Source organism: Canis lupus, chromosome 8, assembly GCF_048164855.1.
Source record: "Canis lupus baileyi chromosome 8, mCanLup2.hap1, whole genome shotgun sequence".
Lineage (NCBI taxonomy): Eukaryota > Metazoa > Chordata > Mammalia > Carnivora > Canidae > Canis > Canis lupus.
Genome location: NC_132845.1, coordinates 35,063,084 through 35,080,431, shown reverse-complemented (window position 1 = coordinate 35,080,431; position 17,348 = coordinate 35,063,084). Strand labels below are relative to the sequence as shown.

At 47.7% G+C, this 17,348-nt stretch overlaps 1 protein-coding gene across 5 annotated transcripts in view; it reads left to right on the top strand.

The window, feature by feature from the left end:
* The window catches only part of SORT1 (sortilin 1), a 66,810-nt gene extending 50,266 nt beyond the window's left edge, over positions 1-16,544 (top strand). For all 5 annotated transcript variants that reach the window (XM_072834865.1, XM_072834864.1, XM_072834863.1 and 2 more), the window contains 9 exons: positions 1,309-1,411; positions 1,737-1,905; positions 2,468-2,658; positions 5,218-5,407; positions 8,892-9,008; positions 9,601-9,709; positions 11,184-11,290; positions 11,577-11,700; positions 11,917-16,544. In XM_072834865.1, the coding sequence (XP_072690966.1) occupies positions 1,309-1,411; positions 1,737-1,905; positions 2,468-2,658; positions 5,218-5,407; positions 8,892-9,008; positions 9,601-9,709; positions 11,184-11,290; positions 11,577-11,700; positions 11,917-11,931 (1,125 nt within the window). In that variant the 3' untranslated portion in view covers positions 11,932-16,544. The remainder of the gene's footprint in view (positions 1-1,308; positions 1,412-1,736; positions 1,906-2,467; positions 2,659-5,217; positions 5,408-8,891; positions 9,009-9,600; positions 9,710-11,183; positions 11,291-11,576; positions 11,701-11,916) is intronic.
* The last annotated feature ends 804 nt before the right edge of the window (positions 16,545-17,348 follow it).

Sequence of the window (17,348 nt, the reverse complement as noted above, 5' to 3'; positions counted from 1 at the left end):
AGCCTGCTTCTCTCTGCCTGTGTCTCTGCCTCTCTTTCTCTCTCTGTGACTATCATAAATAAATAAAAATTAAAAAAAAAGAAAAAAAAAAAAGAAAAGATTTAAAAAAAAATAAAACATAAATAAATAAATAAAAAATGGTTAAAGGACTCGAATAGGCATTTCTCAAGAAAATATACAAATGGCCAATAAGCACATGAAAAGATGCTTCATGGGCAGCCCCGGTGGCTCAGCGGTTTAGCGCCGCCTTCAGTCCAGGTCGTGATCCTGGAGACCCAGGATCCAGTCCCATGTCAGGCTCCCTGCGTGAAGCCTGCTTCTCCCTCTCTCTGCCTATGTCTCTGCCTCTGTGTGTGTGTGTGTCTCTCATGAATAAATAAAATCTTTTTTTTAAAAAAAGATGCTTTACATCACTAATTATTAAAGAAGTACAAATCAAAGCCACAGGGAGTGATCATCTCACACACACAAGAAAGGCTACTATCAAAAACAAAACAACCTGTGTTACTAAGGATGTGGAGAAATTAGAAACCTTGTGCACTGTTGGTGGGTATGAAAAATAGTGCAGTCGCTATGGAAAATGGTATAGTGGTTCCTCAAAAAATTAAACGTAGAACTACCATATCCAGCAATCCTACTTCTGGGTATATATCCAAAAGATTGAGAGCAGGGTCTCAAAGAGCTATTCGTGTGTCCATGTTCATAGCAGCATTGTTCACAATAGCTAAAAGGTAGAAACAAGCCAAGTGTCCATTGACATATGGATAGATAAGCAAAGTATGATTGATATATATATATATATATATGCAACGGAATAATATTCTATCTTAAAAAGGCAGGAAGTTCTGACACTTGTTACAACACGGATGAACCCTAAGGACATAACACTAAGTGAAATAAGCCTGTTGTAAAACAAATATGGTTCCACTTCTATAAGGTACCTAGAATAGTCAAATTCATAGAAACAGAAAGTAGAATGGTGGTTCTCATTCTGGGAGGTCTGGAGGTCTGGGGGGATCTGGGAATTATTGGTTAATGGGGAGTTTTAGTTTTGCAAGATGAAAAAGCTCTGGAGATGGTTGGTGGTGATGGTGGTACAATATTGTAAATGTACTTAATCCTAGTGAACTGTACACTTAAACATGCATGGTCAAGATGGTAAACTTTATGGTATGTGTATTTTATCACAGTTTTTTTAAGGGGTATCCCACTGAAGTCTGGATTAAGTTCAAAACTGCCATAGAAGGCTCTGAGATGAGTAAAAAATAGCACTTTGATTTTAATCTAAGCTTTGGTTTCTTTTCACAGTGCAGCCTTCATATTCATGCTTCCTACAGCATCTCCCAGAAGCTAAATGTTCCGATGGCCCCACTCTCAGAGCCTAAGGCCGTCGGCATAGTCATTGCCCACGGTAAGCAGCTCTCCCCTCATCTCCCTGGGAACTATCAGCTGAGCACACTGAGACTCAGTCCCAGCCTTGAATCCTATAACAAAACCACCATATGTGACTTTTATCATTCTTCGTAGAATTTCTTGCACAATAATGTTACTTTGGGTTTTTCCTAGAGAGAGAAACGTGACTTCTCCCTTTCCCAAATTTTGTGGCCCTTTTTTCTGTTACAAGAAGCACGATGGGAAATTATCAGAGAAAATTCATCGAAAATTATTCTCTCTGCAGTAAATCCCCTGTGTTTCGTTGCTGATCTTGGCTGATGAGATGGTGTATTGTGTTGCAGGTAGTGTAGGGGATGCCATCTCAGTGATGATCCCGGATGTGTACATCTCAGATGATGGGGGTTACTCCTGGGCGAAGATGCTGGAAGGACCCCACTATTACACCATCTTGGATTCCGGAGGCATCATTGTGGCCATTGAGCACAGCAGCCATCCTATCAATGTGATTAAGTATGCATGAGCTCCACTCCACCCACACTATCTGCATAGGGGGCAACTGTGGGGTGTTTTTTGGTTGTGGGGGTCAGAGTAGGCTGATTACTGACCCTGATTCAAATGGTGCATCCTGTGCAACTGTAGGGAACGTTCTTGAAGGGAATGCAACCCTTCAGTGGCTTTGCTTTTTCCTCTGACTTCTTCTAGCTAACACTTTGTCACTTTTTAAAAATATCCTTCTTTTTCTCCATGAGAATCTTACAGGAGTGTTTAAGCATTTGGGGTGGAAGATGACTCCTTAAGTATAAGTTATATAAAATAATTCCTGTTTTGTTTATTTATAAGCCCATTCTTCCCTATGAAAGAATTTTTATAAAGGCATTTTCCTCTGTACTCTTTGAATCCTTTTTATCTACCTTGTTAACTGTAGGCATTAAAAATTAACATAATTGTCAGTAAGACATAACCTAAAATATGAAGGGTTTTCTCTGGTTTGGGATCAAACAGCCAGAGTGGTTTCCTGGTACTCCAGAACATGTTGATGTCTGTCCCAACTGTTCTCTAATTGTGGTTTCAGGTTCTCCACGGATGAGGGTCAGTGTTGGCAGACCTATATGTTCACCAGGGAGCCCATCTACTTTACCGGCCTAGCTTCAGAACCTGGAGCTCGGTCCATGAATATCAGCATTTGGGGTTTCACAGAATCTTTCCTGACTCGCCAGTGGGTCTCCTACACCATTGATTTTAAAGATGTCCTTGAAAGGAACTGTGAGTATCTCCCTTGGCATTTTCTACCAGAAGCTTAGAAGCCCATTTTCCTAAATAACCAATTCAGTTTCATTTCTTTGAGCTGGAATAAGAAAATGAATAGGGGGATCCCTGGGTGGCGCAGCGGTTTAGCGCCTGCCTTTGGCCCAGGGCACGATCCTGGAGACCCGGGATCGAATCCCACATCGGGCTTCCGGTGCATGGAGCCTGCTTCTCCCTCTGCCTATGTCTCTGCCTCTCTCTCTCTCTCTCTCTCTGTGTGTGTGTGACTATCATAAATAAAAAAAAAATTTAAAAAAAAAAAAAAAAAAAAGAAAATGAATAGGGAAAAGGGTTGAAGGATGTCCCATGTAGGTAACCAGGCAATGGAATGGTATCAGAAATGCAGCTTCCCTCTTTGGACTAGCACTGTCCAAGAGAAATAAAACAAGGATCACATGTGCCATTTAAATTATTCTGTTGGCTGCACTATAGGAGCAAAAGAAGTGAAATCCACTTTAGTAATAATACAATCATCTAACATATCCAAAATATTATCATTTCAACATGTAAGGAGTATTAAGAATTATCAATGAGGGATCCCTGGGTGGCGCAGCGGTTTGGCGCCTGCCTTTGGCCCAGGGCGCGATCCTGGAGACCCGGGATCGAATCCCACGTCGGGCTCCCAGTGCATGGAGCCTGCTTCTCCCTCTGCCTGTGTCTCTGCCTCTCTCTCTCTCTCTCTCTCTCTCTCTGTGACTATCATAAATAAATAAGAATTAAAAAATAAAATCTTTAAAAAAAAAAAAGAATTATCAATGAAATGTTTTGTATTTTCTATTTCTTTTTTTTTTAAGATTTTATTTATTTATTCATGAGAGACACAGAAAGAGAGGCAGAGACACAAGCAGAGGGGGAAGCAGGCTCCATGCAGGGAGCCCAATGTTGGGACTTGATCCCAGGACTCTGGGACCACGCCCTGAGCCAAAGGCAGACCCTCAACCGCTGAGCCACCCAGGTGTCCATTTCTCTTCTAAAGCTTCAAAATCCAGTGTAAATTTGCCATTTAGCCTTATCGTAAATCTCAATTCAGACTGGCCATAAGTGGCGAAGGCTGTCATGTAGGAGAGCCTGGCTTCGCACTGGTAGAGTTCTGTAACATTCTATAGGACTTCCTTCTGCTTGTAAGGATGGTGCATGCTTGTGTTTATCTTAAATTACTTCATGACATTTCAGGGATTTTCACCCTTGATTGCAACAGAACTGTAGAGAGAAAGCTTTAGAGGGAAGTCTATTGCAAAGAGCATCTGACTGTGTCCCTTATTAAACATTGAATGAAAAAAATAAAAACATTGAAGTGGGCAAGTTTTCATGCAAAGAGTTTTGGCTTGAATATCCGTCACCAGTGAGGCTCTAGAATGGCTACTGGGCAAACACGAAGCCCACACTGACCATTTCAGAGTTCTGTGACTTCAGGCTGGAAGGCATGTTCAAGGGACAGGAAATGACTTCAGAAAAGGAGGTAAAATGTTCGTCGCAAGCTGTTGCTAAAGAATCACAAGCCAACCCAGGCCCCAGTACCCAAGATGCTGACATGCTACTGAAAGATATGGAGGATAAAAGAGAAAACTGGAGAAAAGGCCCCCACCCTGTGAACTCTGGGGTGTTATAATAAAAGACTTAAGGTTTTCAGGTCACTTTGGTTGAGTCCTGGTCTTGTTATTAGATTGTATGCTGGCTCTGTTTCCTCAGAATGTTAGTTCAGTGACCCCTGGAGGAAGCAGGAGCACTCGTTTGGACCTTACTTTTCTACAGGTGTTTAAATATGATTTAATATTCGAGAGTCATTATTATCCAGATTCATGAAATAGGCTGTAAAGGAGCCAGCTTACGAGTTTTCCTTCGTAAGGCAGCTCTACAGTTATCCCAAAAGTTTAACGCCATTAAAAGATTTGGTAAGCACCTGCTTCTTAAAAGGCTCTGTGCTGGTCTTCATATCCCAAAGGATAAAAACCTAATGCACAGTCTTCAGGCCATAGCCTTTGAGTCATTTTTCCAGTATGATAAGACTCACGAAACCAGATTGACTGTCACTGATTGGAAAGCCAGTTGACTAGAGTTAAAGGTCTAGAAAGACCTTGTCTCCTACTTGAGGCAAGCTAACCTAACGGTGAGATTGAACCCCTGCTTTGGGCTTGTCCTAAAAGGGAACACCTGGCCACTTACTAGTGGCAGCTCCTGCTGACCAAGAGCACAGGTGTACCAGACGTAGAGACAGCAGCCTCTCCACCTCAAAGGGAGCTTTGAGGTCCCCCATCCAGCTGCCCACTTTGAAACAAATAGGGTTTTTCCTAATACCCAGATGGACGGTGAGACATGAAGAGTCCTCTCCTGACATGAGTGATGCCAACTGCTAGCAGGCTTCAAGTCCTGCAACTTTCATCTGCAGTTCCAAAATGAGGCAGTAGGATGAGTCAGACACCCCCATTTCCCATCCGTGTTCTCCTCCCCGCCTGCAACCGCCTCTCGCATGTGGGTGTGGGGCCAGGCGGTCACCTGAACAGCCTGTGTTCTCTCTAGGTGAGGAGAAGGACTATACCATATGGCTGGCTCACTCCGCAGACCCCGGGGATTATGGAGATGGCTGCATCTTGGGTTACAAGGAACAGTATCTGCGGCTCCGCAAGTCGTCCGTCTGCCAGAACGGCCGGGACTATGTTGTGACCAAGCAGCCGTCCGTCTGTCCCTGCTCCCTGGAGGACTTCCTCTGGTATTGGCCCCCCTCACATCCCTGTTAGCCCCTTTGCTGGGCGGGAGGGGGCAAAAGGCAGTTGTCTTCGGGGGCTGTAAAGGATTTCAATCCTTCCTTCCCCGAGTGTGGCGAGCTGCTGCTGCTGCTGCTGCTGCTTATTGAGGAGCTGGAGGCACAGAGAAGGGATCCACAGTTACAGTCCTCAGACAGGTGATCTGTCACACCAGACAGCAAGGGAGAGAGGTGTATAAGGAGAAAGAGAACTCAAACCCAGAGAGGAACCGACAGTGTGGAAACCACCGGGAAGGGCAGTGCAGCAGCTGGGGGGAGGTTGGGCCTCCTGTGCTCACTAAATACCGACCGCCCGAGTGCAGCAGGTAGGGCGCTAGGTTTTGGATTGTCTGCACGCCTGAAGGCAAAGAGTGCTTCTGTCCTGAGACAGGAGGGGGCATCGGGGTGGTGATGTCCAGATGTCCCATCAGGGTCTAGAGGCCATCGTGGTGGACTCCCTCGAGTTCAGGACCACCAGGTACAGGGCTAGTGACACGGCCAGCGTGGAGTTAGCTGATTATCTAAGGGTGAGACAGGCCCCAGCTAGCCAAGCAGGGTAGCTTAGCACAAATGAGAGGGGCTGCATGCCGTCACAGCCAGTAACCTCATGGAACTCGTTTCTTGCAGAACATACTGGCAGGAAGGTAAGGTGAATCCTAAAGGATCTGGAAAGAGTGCAGGCAGATAGCAGTTGTGTCCTCCCGCATAGACATTTCTCTAGAACTGCGGGTGAGGGGAATGGGGGATGGAGCGAACCCCCGGTCTGACTGCTGTGGTCCTGCCTGTGTGGCTCACGTCTGTATGTGGAGCAGGCCAGGGGTGACCTGCTGTCCTTCCACAAGGAGTGGGATCCCTCAGATCACTGCGGTGTCCCTCTGGGGCTAGAGCTTGCTGACACTGATGCTCCAGCGGGCTGTCTTCATCACACAGACCAGGCTCTTAATTACCTGGCCTTCCCCTGCTTTCCAGACATGCTGTGCTCCGTCAAAGCTCCACACTGTTGTTTACGCAGCTTCCTCCACCCGTGAAGTCTTCCCATGCTCCCTGCGTGACCCCCAGGCTTGAGGAGGTCCTACTTGGCCTTTAATACATAGCGCCCTTCTTCTCCTCACGTGGGCTCCTGCAGGATGCCTGCTGCTAGGTTTTGGTTATTGTGCATGGATTGGTTCCACCGGTAAACTCCCGACTCCTTGAGGGCACATTAGATTTGATCATCTTGGAGTACACGCAGCCCCTGACGTCTACTGAGCACGGACCCGGTAGCCAACCCCATCCTGAGCAATTTACATTTAACCTCAGCAGCCTCTGAGATAGGGCCTGCTGCCATTTCCATCTCACCAAGAAAGAAGATTCAGAGAGGTCCCTACTAACTTGCAGCCCACACAGTGGCCCAGCCAGGAAGCAGAAGAGCTGGACTGTGCTCCTGACAGCCCCACTCCAGAGCCTGCACGCTTCCCTCCCATGCTTGAGAAATGTGTACTTTGTGAGCAGGAAGGACATTTTCCCTGACATGTGCGATTGGATACCTAAACTTTTTGCCAGAATTTTCCCCACTGTCAGAGGTCTGGTGTCTTGGCATCGCTTGTTCTCTTCTTACCCCGTTCCCTAAACATTTGTCAGAAACACCTTGAAGTACAAGCGCAGCATCAGTGCATTGCCTAAACGTCCATTGCATCCTTGCTGTGCTCAGGGTAGCACAAAGTGACAGTAAGTTTGTTGTTGATTGTCCTGGTCAGATGCACAGAATTATGCGGTGAAACAGTGCCTCGGGGATTTAGCGAAGGGAAAGGCCATTCCATCTAGAGCTGAAAGGCGGTGTGTCAAAGAAGGCTTTGTTGGGCAGCCCGGGTGGCTTGGCGGTTTAGCGCCGCCTTCAGCCCAGGGTGTGATCCTGGAGACCCAGGATCTAGTCCCGCGTCGGGCTCCCTGCGTGGAGCCTGCTTCTCCCTCTGCCTGTGTCTCTGCCACACACACCCCCTCTCTCTCATGAATAGATAAATTTAAAAATCTAAAAAAAAAAGGCTTTGTTGAGGAGGTAGCATTTGAGCTAGGCCCTGGCAAGCGGTAAGACTTGTCCTTGCACATCTGGGAAGAAACAAGTCCTTAAAGCCAGTGGACTGGTACAAGAGTAGATACCACCAGCATGCTCAGGAAGAGTGTGCTGGGAGATCGGCCATGAGGGGAAGTCCCCATGGCCACGATAAAGAAGCGAGTAGGGGGCAAATAGGGGATGCCCAGGCTGAATTTTCAGCTTAGATAATGGAAGGAAGGTAGCACCGTGGCAAACACAGAGAAGTGATGGGAGAGGCTGGCTTGAGAGAGAACACATGATGCGTTTTGGATGTTTTCATTTATTTGGGGTTCTGATTTAGGTGGTGATGTCCAGCAGGTACTGAGAATGGAGGCTCAGAGCTCTAGAGAGGTGAGACCTACAAGTTTTAGTTGCAACAAATAATTATGCTCAGACACAGGCTAAGAGAATGACTTGCCGACGCTGGAAAGTGTGTGCATTTCCAGGTTAGAAGATGGAAACCGAGAGAAACAGGCAAGCACAGCTGGCCAGGGGCTGGGGCAGGCAGTGTGTTAGGTGCCACAGCACAGGCCAGACCAGAGGGCCCCCCAGGGTTGCAGGCCTAGTGAGTCCTGGGGGCCTTAGAACTTTACCCCCAAAGTTGTAGAGGGTGCTAAAGCCAACATGCACAGAATGCAAAGTAAGAGTATAACAGAAAAAATCTAAAATATTATTTTAAGAAGAGAGAGAAGGAAGAGGAAACACATAGGCTAAGGAGAAGCCCCCAGCTGCACGGGCCTGGTGGTCCCTCTACACCCTCAGGGAAGCTAGGTCCCGGGACAGGAGGAAGGACGGACCAAGGATGCTCACATAAGGCGTCAGCCTCTGAGAGGGGGCAGTGTGTGAGTTCTTAGGGGAAAGGGCAGATGGGAAGTGCGGTGGAGAGATAGGGTAGGATGGAGGGCAGGACAGGGCATTCACACTGGAGACAGAGGGACAGAAATGAGGCAGGCAGAATCTGACCTACACCCTAGGGCACCCTGCCAGAGAACACAGTAACGAGTGATCAGGAGGGAAATAAAAAGATCACTAAGCGGCGTGGGTTTAGATCTGTCGCTGATGCGACAGTTTTTTGGTGTCGTGAGTCCCTGGCCTGTGCAGTTGGCCCCTGCCTGGAGCCAGTGCTGTCTGTGTGTGAGGGGGGGGGAGGCAGTTCCCGAGGCCCAAGCTCACCAGGCCTGCCCGTAAGCTGCCCGTGGCCCCCCAGTTTGGTCTTCTCCATGCCTGTTTCCCTAAGTACACCTTCTCTACAGATGACACTGAACTGCTTCCAAAGACTGGAATATTAATCTTCCACTGCTCCACACAAAACCTTCAGTACTAGTCACTTGACTGTCTTCCAGCAACTCTGAAAGATACTTTATTTGTTGACTCTTACAGTGATTTTGGCTACTTCCGTCCAGAAAATGACTCCAAGTGTGTGGAACAGCCAGAACTAAAGGGCCACGACCTGGAGTTTTGTCTGTACGGCAGAGAGGAGCACCTGACAACAAATGGGTGAGGCAGCTCTCCTCCAAAATCAGGGCAGACACGTCCTCAGCAGGCAGAGCGAGACCCCAGATCTCCACACAAACAGTGTTCGGAGCACGCTAGCCAAATACTGTCTGATGGAACATTCTGCGGTGCTGGGAAGGCCCTCTGATCTGCTGTGTCCGACATGGTAGCCACTAACCCTGTGTAGCAACTGAGGCACTGAGTTAATTTTAATTAGTTTAAATGTAAGTTGCCGCTGTACTAGGCAGGGCTGCTCTGGAGCAGACACAGTACCTCCCTCCCCTGCTAAACACTTCCCTTCCCCGTTTTATACCACATGTTAATGTGCTTTCCTTGGGTCACGGTTCTTTGGCCCCATCTCTTCAGGCAGAAAGGTAGGCATGCCCCTGCAGCAAGGCTGGGGATGCCTGGTCTTTTCAAGGCCTGAAACTACACAATATCCCCCAAACACTCCTGTGGCTCTCCCCTCAGGCCTAAAGGTGGTGTAAGCTTGAGAAGCTCTTCTGCAGCTTTTCATATCCTGTTTCCAGGAACGAGGCAAGAATCCAGGAATACATCCTAATGGTCTGATAACAAATGGTCTCTGCCTTTTCAGGTACCGAAAAATTCCAGGAGACAGATGCCAAGGTGGCGTGAATCCAGTTCGAGAAGTAAAAGACTTGAAAAAGAAATGCACAAGCAACTTTTTGAGTCCTGAAAAGCAGGTACATTAAAGTAGATCTGGTTTAAAGTAGATCTGCCTGGAACAAAGCAACAGCATTAAGAATTTTATTACTGAATACAGAGTGGTCAGACCACTTCCAGCAGGCCTCACTTTGCACAGGAAACCATTAGGATGGCGGATGGGTCACCCATGCAATGATAAACTCATCTACTAATGGGGGAATGAAAGTGGAACTCCATAAAGTTGAGCTGAGTCTTGGAAGCATTGGGTTGAGGACATTTCTGAGGCTAACAGTCATTGAGGAAAAAGGATTGAAGTCTGGCTATAAAGTGCTGGAGCCTTGCACATGTGAAAGAGAGGAGCCCTGGGCCATACATAGATCAGGTGGTCTCAGTGCCGAGTACGCTGAGTGCGTTCAGAGTGGACAACTGAACCATGATAGTAAGGAGTTTTTGATGTAGAAGCAAGTTATGGGTCTGATTACAGATCTGTAGGACTGAGCTGTCTGGCTGCGATGTGGGAAACGGTAAAGAGGAAACCTCTTGTTAAAGAAGCTCTGGACCAGCAGTGTGATTGGGGTAGTCAGCTGTGGGCCCCAGTTTCCTAATCCACAAAATGAGAGGTGGCCAATCTACAGTCACCTTCTTTCTGGCCTTCTAAGGATGAGGGCCTGACACGGGTGGAATTAGGAAGGTTGTGGGAGAAAAAAAAAAAAAAAAAAAGGAAGGTTGTGGGAGAGAAATGTGGCGGGGGGCGGTGTACTTGTCGGGGGGCAGGTTCCTCCTCTGCACCCCCACCCTGCACTCCTGGCGACTGTTCCCAGAGTATATGTGCCTGTGATTGCACAGGACTCCCTCCCACAGGGACACAAATTGTCCCAGAATCCGCAGCTCCACCTCCTCTTGGGTACACTGAAAACACGCTCCATGTCTCCCACCAGAAGCAGGTAGGTCTCGTCATAAATTTAAAAAAAAAAAAAAAATAGGTAGGTCACACGGTCACACTCTGACAATGATATGAAAAGGCTCATTTGTAAAAACATACCAAAAATTAAGTACAAACAAAAGTCTTAATGTCAGATGATGTCCTGCCTGATATGGCATCGGCACAGCTTCTTCCCGGGTGCCGGCCCTGTTCTAGATTCATTCAGCCCACTGTTCTCAGAGTCGTCCTTTCCCGCCATGCCCTTAAGTGCTCCACGACTCCTACACTGCTAGCGGGCAACAGCCACAATGGCTCTTTGACGCAGGTCGCTGCCAAGGCCCCCAGGGTAACCGGGACATTGAAGGCCGTACCGTTCAGGCCGCGCCGAGGCAGCCAGAGTTCTGCTCCCCCTCTGTGAGTGGTGTACTCTTCCAGTGGCATGGAGACGGACCGCCGGGGGGGCGCTGGGAAAGCACGAAGTGCCTAAAGATTGTAGATCGCTCACAGAGAAACAAAGGGGAAGGAACAGCCCCTTTGAATGCAGTCCTAGAATATGCACACCTGAAATTGTTGTGTTTTAATTTGTCCAGAATTCCAAGTCAAATTCTGTCCCAATCATCTTGGCCACCGTGGGATTGATGCTAGTCACAGTCGTAGCTGGGGTGCTCATCGTGAAGAAGTACGTCTGCGGGGGAAGGTAAGGAGCATGGATATCAGTCAGAGGTACTGAATTCAAACCACAGAGTCAGCCAGGGCCGTGTGGTTGAGTCTGCGCCTGGCGAAAACTGACTCATTGAGGTGATGTTCCTGAAGTGTCAGGCCCAGATCTTCTCAGAGCTTCTATTTGCCTTATGCCGACTATGGGCTGTGCTCCCTGTGTGTGTGACTCGTGCTGTAAGTGGATAAAACTCTGAAGGCCACAGCCCTGTAGGCAGTGCATCCCTCCTCACCGCGTGAGGGCTCACGGAGGTCTCCACCCACAGGTTTCTGGTGCATCGATACTCTGTGCTGCAACAGCACGCAGAGGCCAACGGCGTGGATGGTGTGGACGCCCTGGACACGGCCTCCCACACTCATAAGAGTGGTTATCATGACGACTCAGACGAGGTGAGACCATTTCTTCTCGAGGGGTGGTCCAGAAGTACAAAAAAGAATGTTTCTTTTCCTGTTCATGACCAAGATCCAATTGAGGCAAAAGAGGGTATATGCCAGACGCAGCAACTTGATGACTGTAAGAGCTGGCCAGCCCAGAAACTAGGTCATAACTTTCAAAATAGGAATGTTTTAGGGTGTAAATAATATGGTCTCTGTTTTTCTTCTCAGGACCTCCTGGAATAGCTCCTCAGAGGAGCTGGGCCCGAGCACGGATGATGGAACCGCAGTACCTCTCACACTCCCTGTGGCTCCGACTTGGGGGAATAAATTTCCCATTGCGAGAGACCCAGCTCTGTTTCTGCTGCTTCCACCAAAGCCAAAAGGACCTGCGCTAAAGAAATGCAGCCGGGGGGGGGGGGGGGGGGGACCCTAGGGGGGACCCTAAGCACTCATGATTGGCTCTGAGAAAGGGGGGGAAACTTTAAATTCTTGAACTTTTTGTTTCAAGTTCTGTCTTTTTGCAAAGTGTGGGTTCTTTTGGTTTTGTTTTTGTTTTGTAAGGGAAATGAAATGGGATTGGAAGGGACCGTTTCACTAACCCCCCTCTTGCATGTTTTGCATGGCGCCTGCCTCAGGGCACCTGCCAACCCCAGCATCAACTCTCACAAAGCACTCGGTGCTGTCCCTGGGCTCTGCTGGTGACCCGAAGCAGCTGCTGAGAGGGACTCGGGGGCTGCAATGACTGGCACAGCCTGGCGGCCTTTCCCTGGCCGGGGACAGCCCTGTCCTGAGAACGCCGCACACCGGCTCCTCACACACACCCGGCCTTTGCTTGCTTGCTTTTTTTGGGGACCATAGACTGCAGTGGTGTTTCTTCCCCCCTGTTTAATTAGGCAATACCCTCGTTAATTGCCCTTTGGCAACTGACTTAACCATGTGCTTCCAAAACACTAAATCAGGAAAACTGAAAGGGCAATATTTTTAACTTGGGGCAGGAAGTAGAGAGCAGCAGGGAATCGACTAGATTTAACACCTATTAAAGGACAAATTCTTGATTCTTCCAAGATCTCTCCAGCCGTGCTTCGTGTTTGTGCCAGTGGACTTGCTCAAGGATAGGCTTAGGGTCTGCCCCGGATGTCTGCCCAGGCCGAGTCGTCTCTCTGCTGGAGCCGAGGGAGGGTGCCTGGTGTGTCCCCTGAGGACTGAGCATCACAGTCTCCCATGTCCTCTGCCGCCCATTGGCACGGTGGTGAATCCTTAGGATGGCCACTTACTTGCTTGCTTCCTCTTAGATTGCCATTGTACACGGAGCCAGAACTAGACGTGTTTTCAGATTTGTAGGCTATTTTTTTAAAAATCAGGATTTTTATTACCAGGCTCTCCTCCTCACCCCTTTCCCCAGCTTTGCCAAGTAATTTGTGGGCATGAAACTTGTGGCTAAATCAACTGAAGACACACTTGCAGCACAGGTGATGTTTTAGGTGATGCATTCAGTTCATATTTTAAATTTCAGGAAGTTTTCCATTTGACATTTTTTCAAATCAAGTTAATAGTAGAATGTAGCGAGGTGGATTTTTGGTGGCTACATAGTACTGGAAACACTGCACTAAGTAGTTTTAATACAGCTTGACCATTTGCTATCCAGGAATATAGTATGGTACATTCTTGGTCTTGGTGTCCCTACTGTGCTGGCCACAGCTTCTCCCAGTAATTATGATTGGGACGTTCTTTGGTAACTGCCATTTTGCTGCTAGTTCATTTTATGGTGATAAAGTCACGAAAAAGTAAACGTGCCAAATCAACTTTTGTCAGAATGTGTGAGCAGATGGCTATGTTCTGTCCTCCCCAGAATGGATTAACAGCAGCAGGGAAAGTGGGAGAGGGGGTGGATGGAGAAGGTTAGAGACTTCGAAGCTGCAGCAGAATTAAATGAGTCAGAGAGCTTCAAGCTAGGGTGGTTTTGTGAAGAGAATTCATATTTGTTCGAGCCAGAGAGCACTGGTCTTTTAGGAAAAGCTCTTTCATTTTGCATAGTTTTTAAATTTGAAAAAAATTCCAAAGATAGACCAGCTCACAAATGATAAAGCATCGGTCTTTGTCCCGGTCACCCTCACCTGCCCAAAGTGAATCTGATGCCCAGAAAAGTCCCACTCCTGCTGCACACCTTCTCCACTGCAGCACACACCCGCTGGGGTAGATATGCCGGTATTTGGTAATTCTCTGATTCGTTTTAGGACGTAGGAAAGCTAATCTTCTCTAACCAAATAAGGTTAGAACTCTGTGCTTATAATAGTATCTGGGATTTCTTTAGAACTTAGCAATTTTCAGAGTACTTTCGCTTGGCATCATGTCATTGGAAGCTTACAACATTCTCAATGAGATTTCCTCCTTGAAGTCAGGGGCTTGTCATTCCCATTTTTCAGGAGACAGAGCTGAGATACAAAAGGAGTCCATCGTCCAGGGTCCCTGTGTGTATCGTGAGCCATGTTGGTTGGTCGTCTTCAGAGCTCTCGACCGTTTTTAGGCGTGCAGGTGTTGCCTACCTGGAGCAAGCTGGGCTCCTTTCTGATGGATGACTTGCTGTTCTCTAGGAGAGGGGTCAGTGGCATCTCTGCCAGAGCCAGTATGTGGCGCTTTTTTGCCACGGTGGTAAACAGAAAATTTTATTCTCCTGTTTTTCATGCCAAAAAACAAAAGTTAGTGGTCATTTTGAATATGTGTTTAGAATCTGTCCCTCACCTAGTCGTGGGAGTAGGCTCTCCCTTAATGAGCCACCCTTCTCCCATATTGTTTTTTTTTTTTTTTTCCTCATCCCTGGTTGGCTGGCTAGTGAGCCCCGTCATTTGGAGGACTGCTGATAAGCCTGGCTGACCCCCTTCATTGGCTAGTTAGCTTCCCATCTCAGCCTGCTCACCCACAAATGGATGCCCTCAGCCAGAAAGTCTAACAGCTAAAATCCATGGTAGCTTCGAAGAGAAAACAATTTCTAATTTGTTCTACTGATGTTAGGTTAGGAGCATTATCTTTGAAACTAAAGCGTAGCTTGTCCTTGTATAAAATCCCAGGTTTGATAGTAGCAGAAGAGATTATTTCTGGAGGTTTCAGCAATAGAAATTGAGCACTGCAAGATACGTTGGACATAGCAAACTGTCTAAAGTGGTCTGAGCTTTTAAATCCAGGTGGAGAACTCACCATCCCTCACCTGTGACTGGCATCTTGGACCTAAGGGGGCTTTTGGTGTTTATTGAGTCCAGAGACCAGGGGTGCATGCACCTAGGCTGGTAGTTGAATGGGGACACAATTTAGGAGAGAAATATCCAGAGTGTTCTGGCAGCTTCTAAGCTGGGCTCAGGAGATTGAATAGATTAGCTATAACTGAAATCTAGAACTTGCCATCTGCCTCTGAAAAGGCTTTCAGGTGCGTAACCCTAGTCCTAGGTTTGCCTCTGGGCCTCTCCGTGTCCACGCTGCCCTTTCATCCCTGACACATTAGTAGCAAGCTAGCCACCTGCAGCCCCTGCACTGGCTCTCTAAACTGTAGCTGGTTCCCCCAAGGCCTTGGTCACAGTACCAGGATACAGAGAGGAGTGCAGGCTGGCTGCACCCACCCCGGGGTGGCAAGGCCGGCCAGCGCTCTGTATTCTAGGCCAGTCCTCCTAGTAGAGAGGTCCTCTTTCCCTTCAGCAGAGCTCTCTAAAGAACCCTGCCTCCATATGCAGTGGTTTGGAGCTCTTCCACTCATCATTGGTACATCCTCCTCACCCCATATGAAGCCTGGATACTTGGCACTGCTAAAATAAGGAATTCAGCTTTTCAGCGTCGCTACTACCTGGCCTCAAGCAGGGAGATAAACATGGACTTAAATGTCCTTTGAACAAAACCAAAGTGTAAGATGAGCCGCATGAGGGAGTGCTTGGGAGGGCCAGACCTTCGGCACTGGCCCCGGGCAGGTGCCAGACTTTCTGTTGCACCTGCCACTCGTGTGCCCAGCAGCCCTGGGAGCATCGTCCTGCCCGAGGAGAGCCGGGCCTTGCCCTCGTGGAGGCTGACATAGCAGGAGCATGTTGATTCCTCCGTTATGTTGCATTATAACAATAAGAATCAGAACATTAATTTGAAACTGTCTAGAGCAACTTGCTGTGTGCATTTTTTCACACCAGTACATTCTTAAGCATCCTTGTTTATATAGAATAACAGAAACTAATCTGTACCTTTATATATATATGTACATATATACATGTATAAACTGTATAGTGTACATGGTAACGATCTATTGATACGTCCCACACCGTCACGCGGTTCTCAGCCTCCGCATGCCCTCACTTTGCGGTCGGGTAACTTGAATGTGCCCTGACGATTCTGCTCACCTCCGTGTTTGGACGTTTAGGGAAGGAGGGTTTTGGTCGTACCCTCCTTATCCTCACGCACAGAAATGCTCAGGGTCCCCATGTGCCTGCTGTTCACCCCTCTCTTGCGTCTCATTCCCTTTCTGAGCATGTGGCCCTTCCCGGTCCTGTAACCTCTCTGCCCCCTCCCCAGGCTGGGGGCAGCTGCCTTCCTCCTAACGTGTAAAGCAGTATTAACATCATTACTGCATGTGCGCTAAAAACCCAAGTCTTCTGTTCCTTGGGACAGAACGTTGCATGTGGGGTGGATGATCAAGTTTCTGTGACCCATGTCAGTTACACAGCAAAGCCAGACCCCATAGCAAAATCCCACAAAATGGAAATCAAACTTAAATTTCTTTATTAGCATTGTGTAAATAAATCTGGATGTGTTTAACTTTGTACTGGTAATTTTCTGTATATTTGCAATATTTGGGTTAGAAATAAAACAGACTGGACTTTGTTACCTGACCTACCAAAGTGCCTAAGCTAGTTTGTTAACATGACAGGTCTCCCAGTTTTCTAGCTTCAGAAATCAAACTCCAGCAACCAGAGAATAAGCCTGTCAAAGGGCCAGGACTGCCATGGTAGCCTGGGAGGGATTAGGTAAGTTATTGGGGAAAACTTAGGTGGTTCTTGTTCTTTTCGGCCCCAAGAGGTCTAGCTCTCACGGGTGTTTTAGGACCAGCTTTCCTGCTCTTACCCCACACACCATCTCAGGCTGTGACTGCTACCCACCTCCTCTGGACATGACAGCATAGACTGAGTGTTGCGAATTAGCTGTTCCTTCTGGCAACTTTGACAAACGACAGTACTGGAAGCTTCAGTATCTTCGCAGTTGCCTCCTTAGGTTTCTCTTGCTGCCCTTAACTCATAGTCCTGGCTGATCCATTTCATTTAAGGATCTTTCAAAGAATTGCAGCTTCCCTTTCTCCTCAAATATTTATTTTAGGAGAGGTTCCTGCCCACCCACCCCCACCCCACCCCTTGAGCCTTTAGCAGAGCCTGGAAGACTGCTGCTCAGCCTGCCATCCTGGGTGACAGTTCCAACGAGTACTTACTGTGACATCAAGATCTGAAGACCTAGCTCCTGAAGAGTGGGCTGTCTGGCTAAAGAGTTCCTCCCCCAGGAGATAACGCATGCTAGTTTTATTTTCAGGAAGTCTAGCTAACCTAGTGTCCAGAGACTTACTGTACCAGAATCACGGGGTTGCTTTTTCAAATGCAGATTCCTGGACTCAACCCAGACCCATTAAAATAGACTTTGTAATGGAC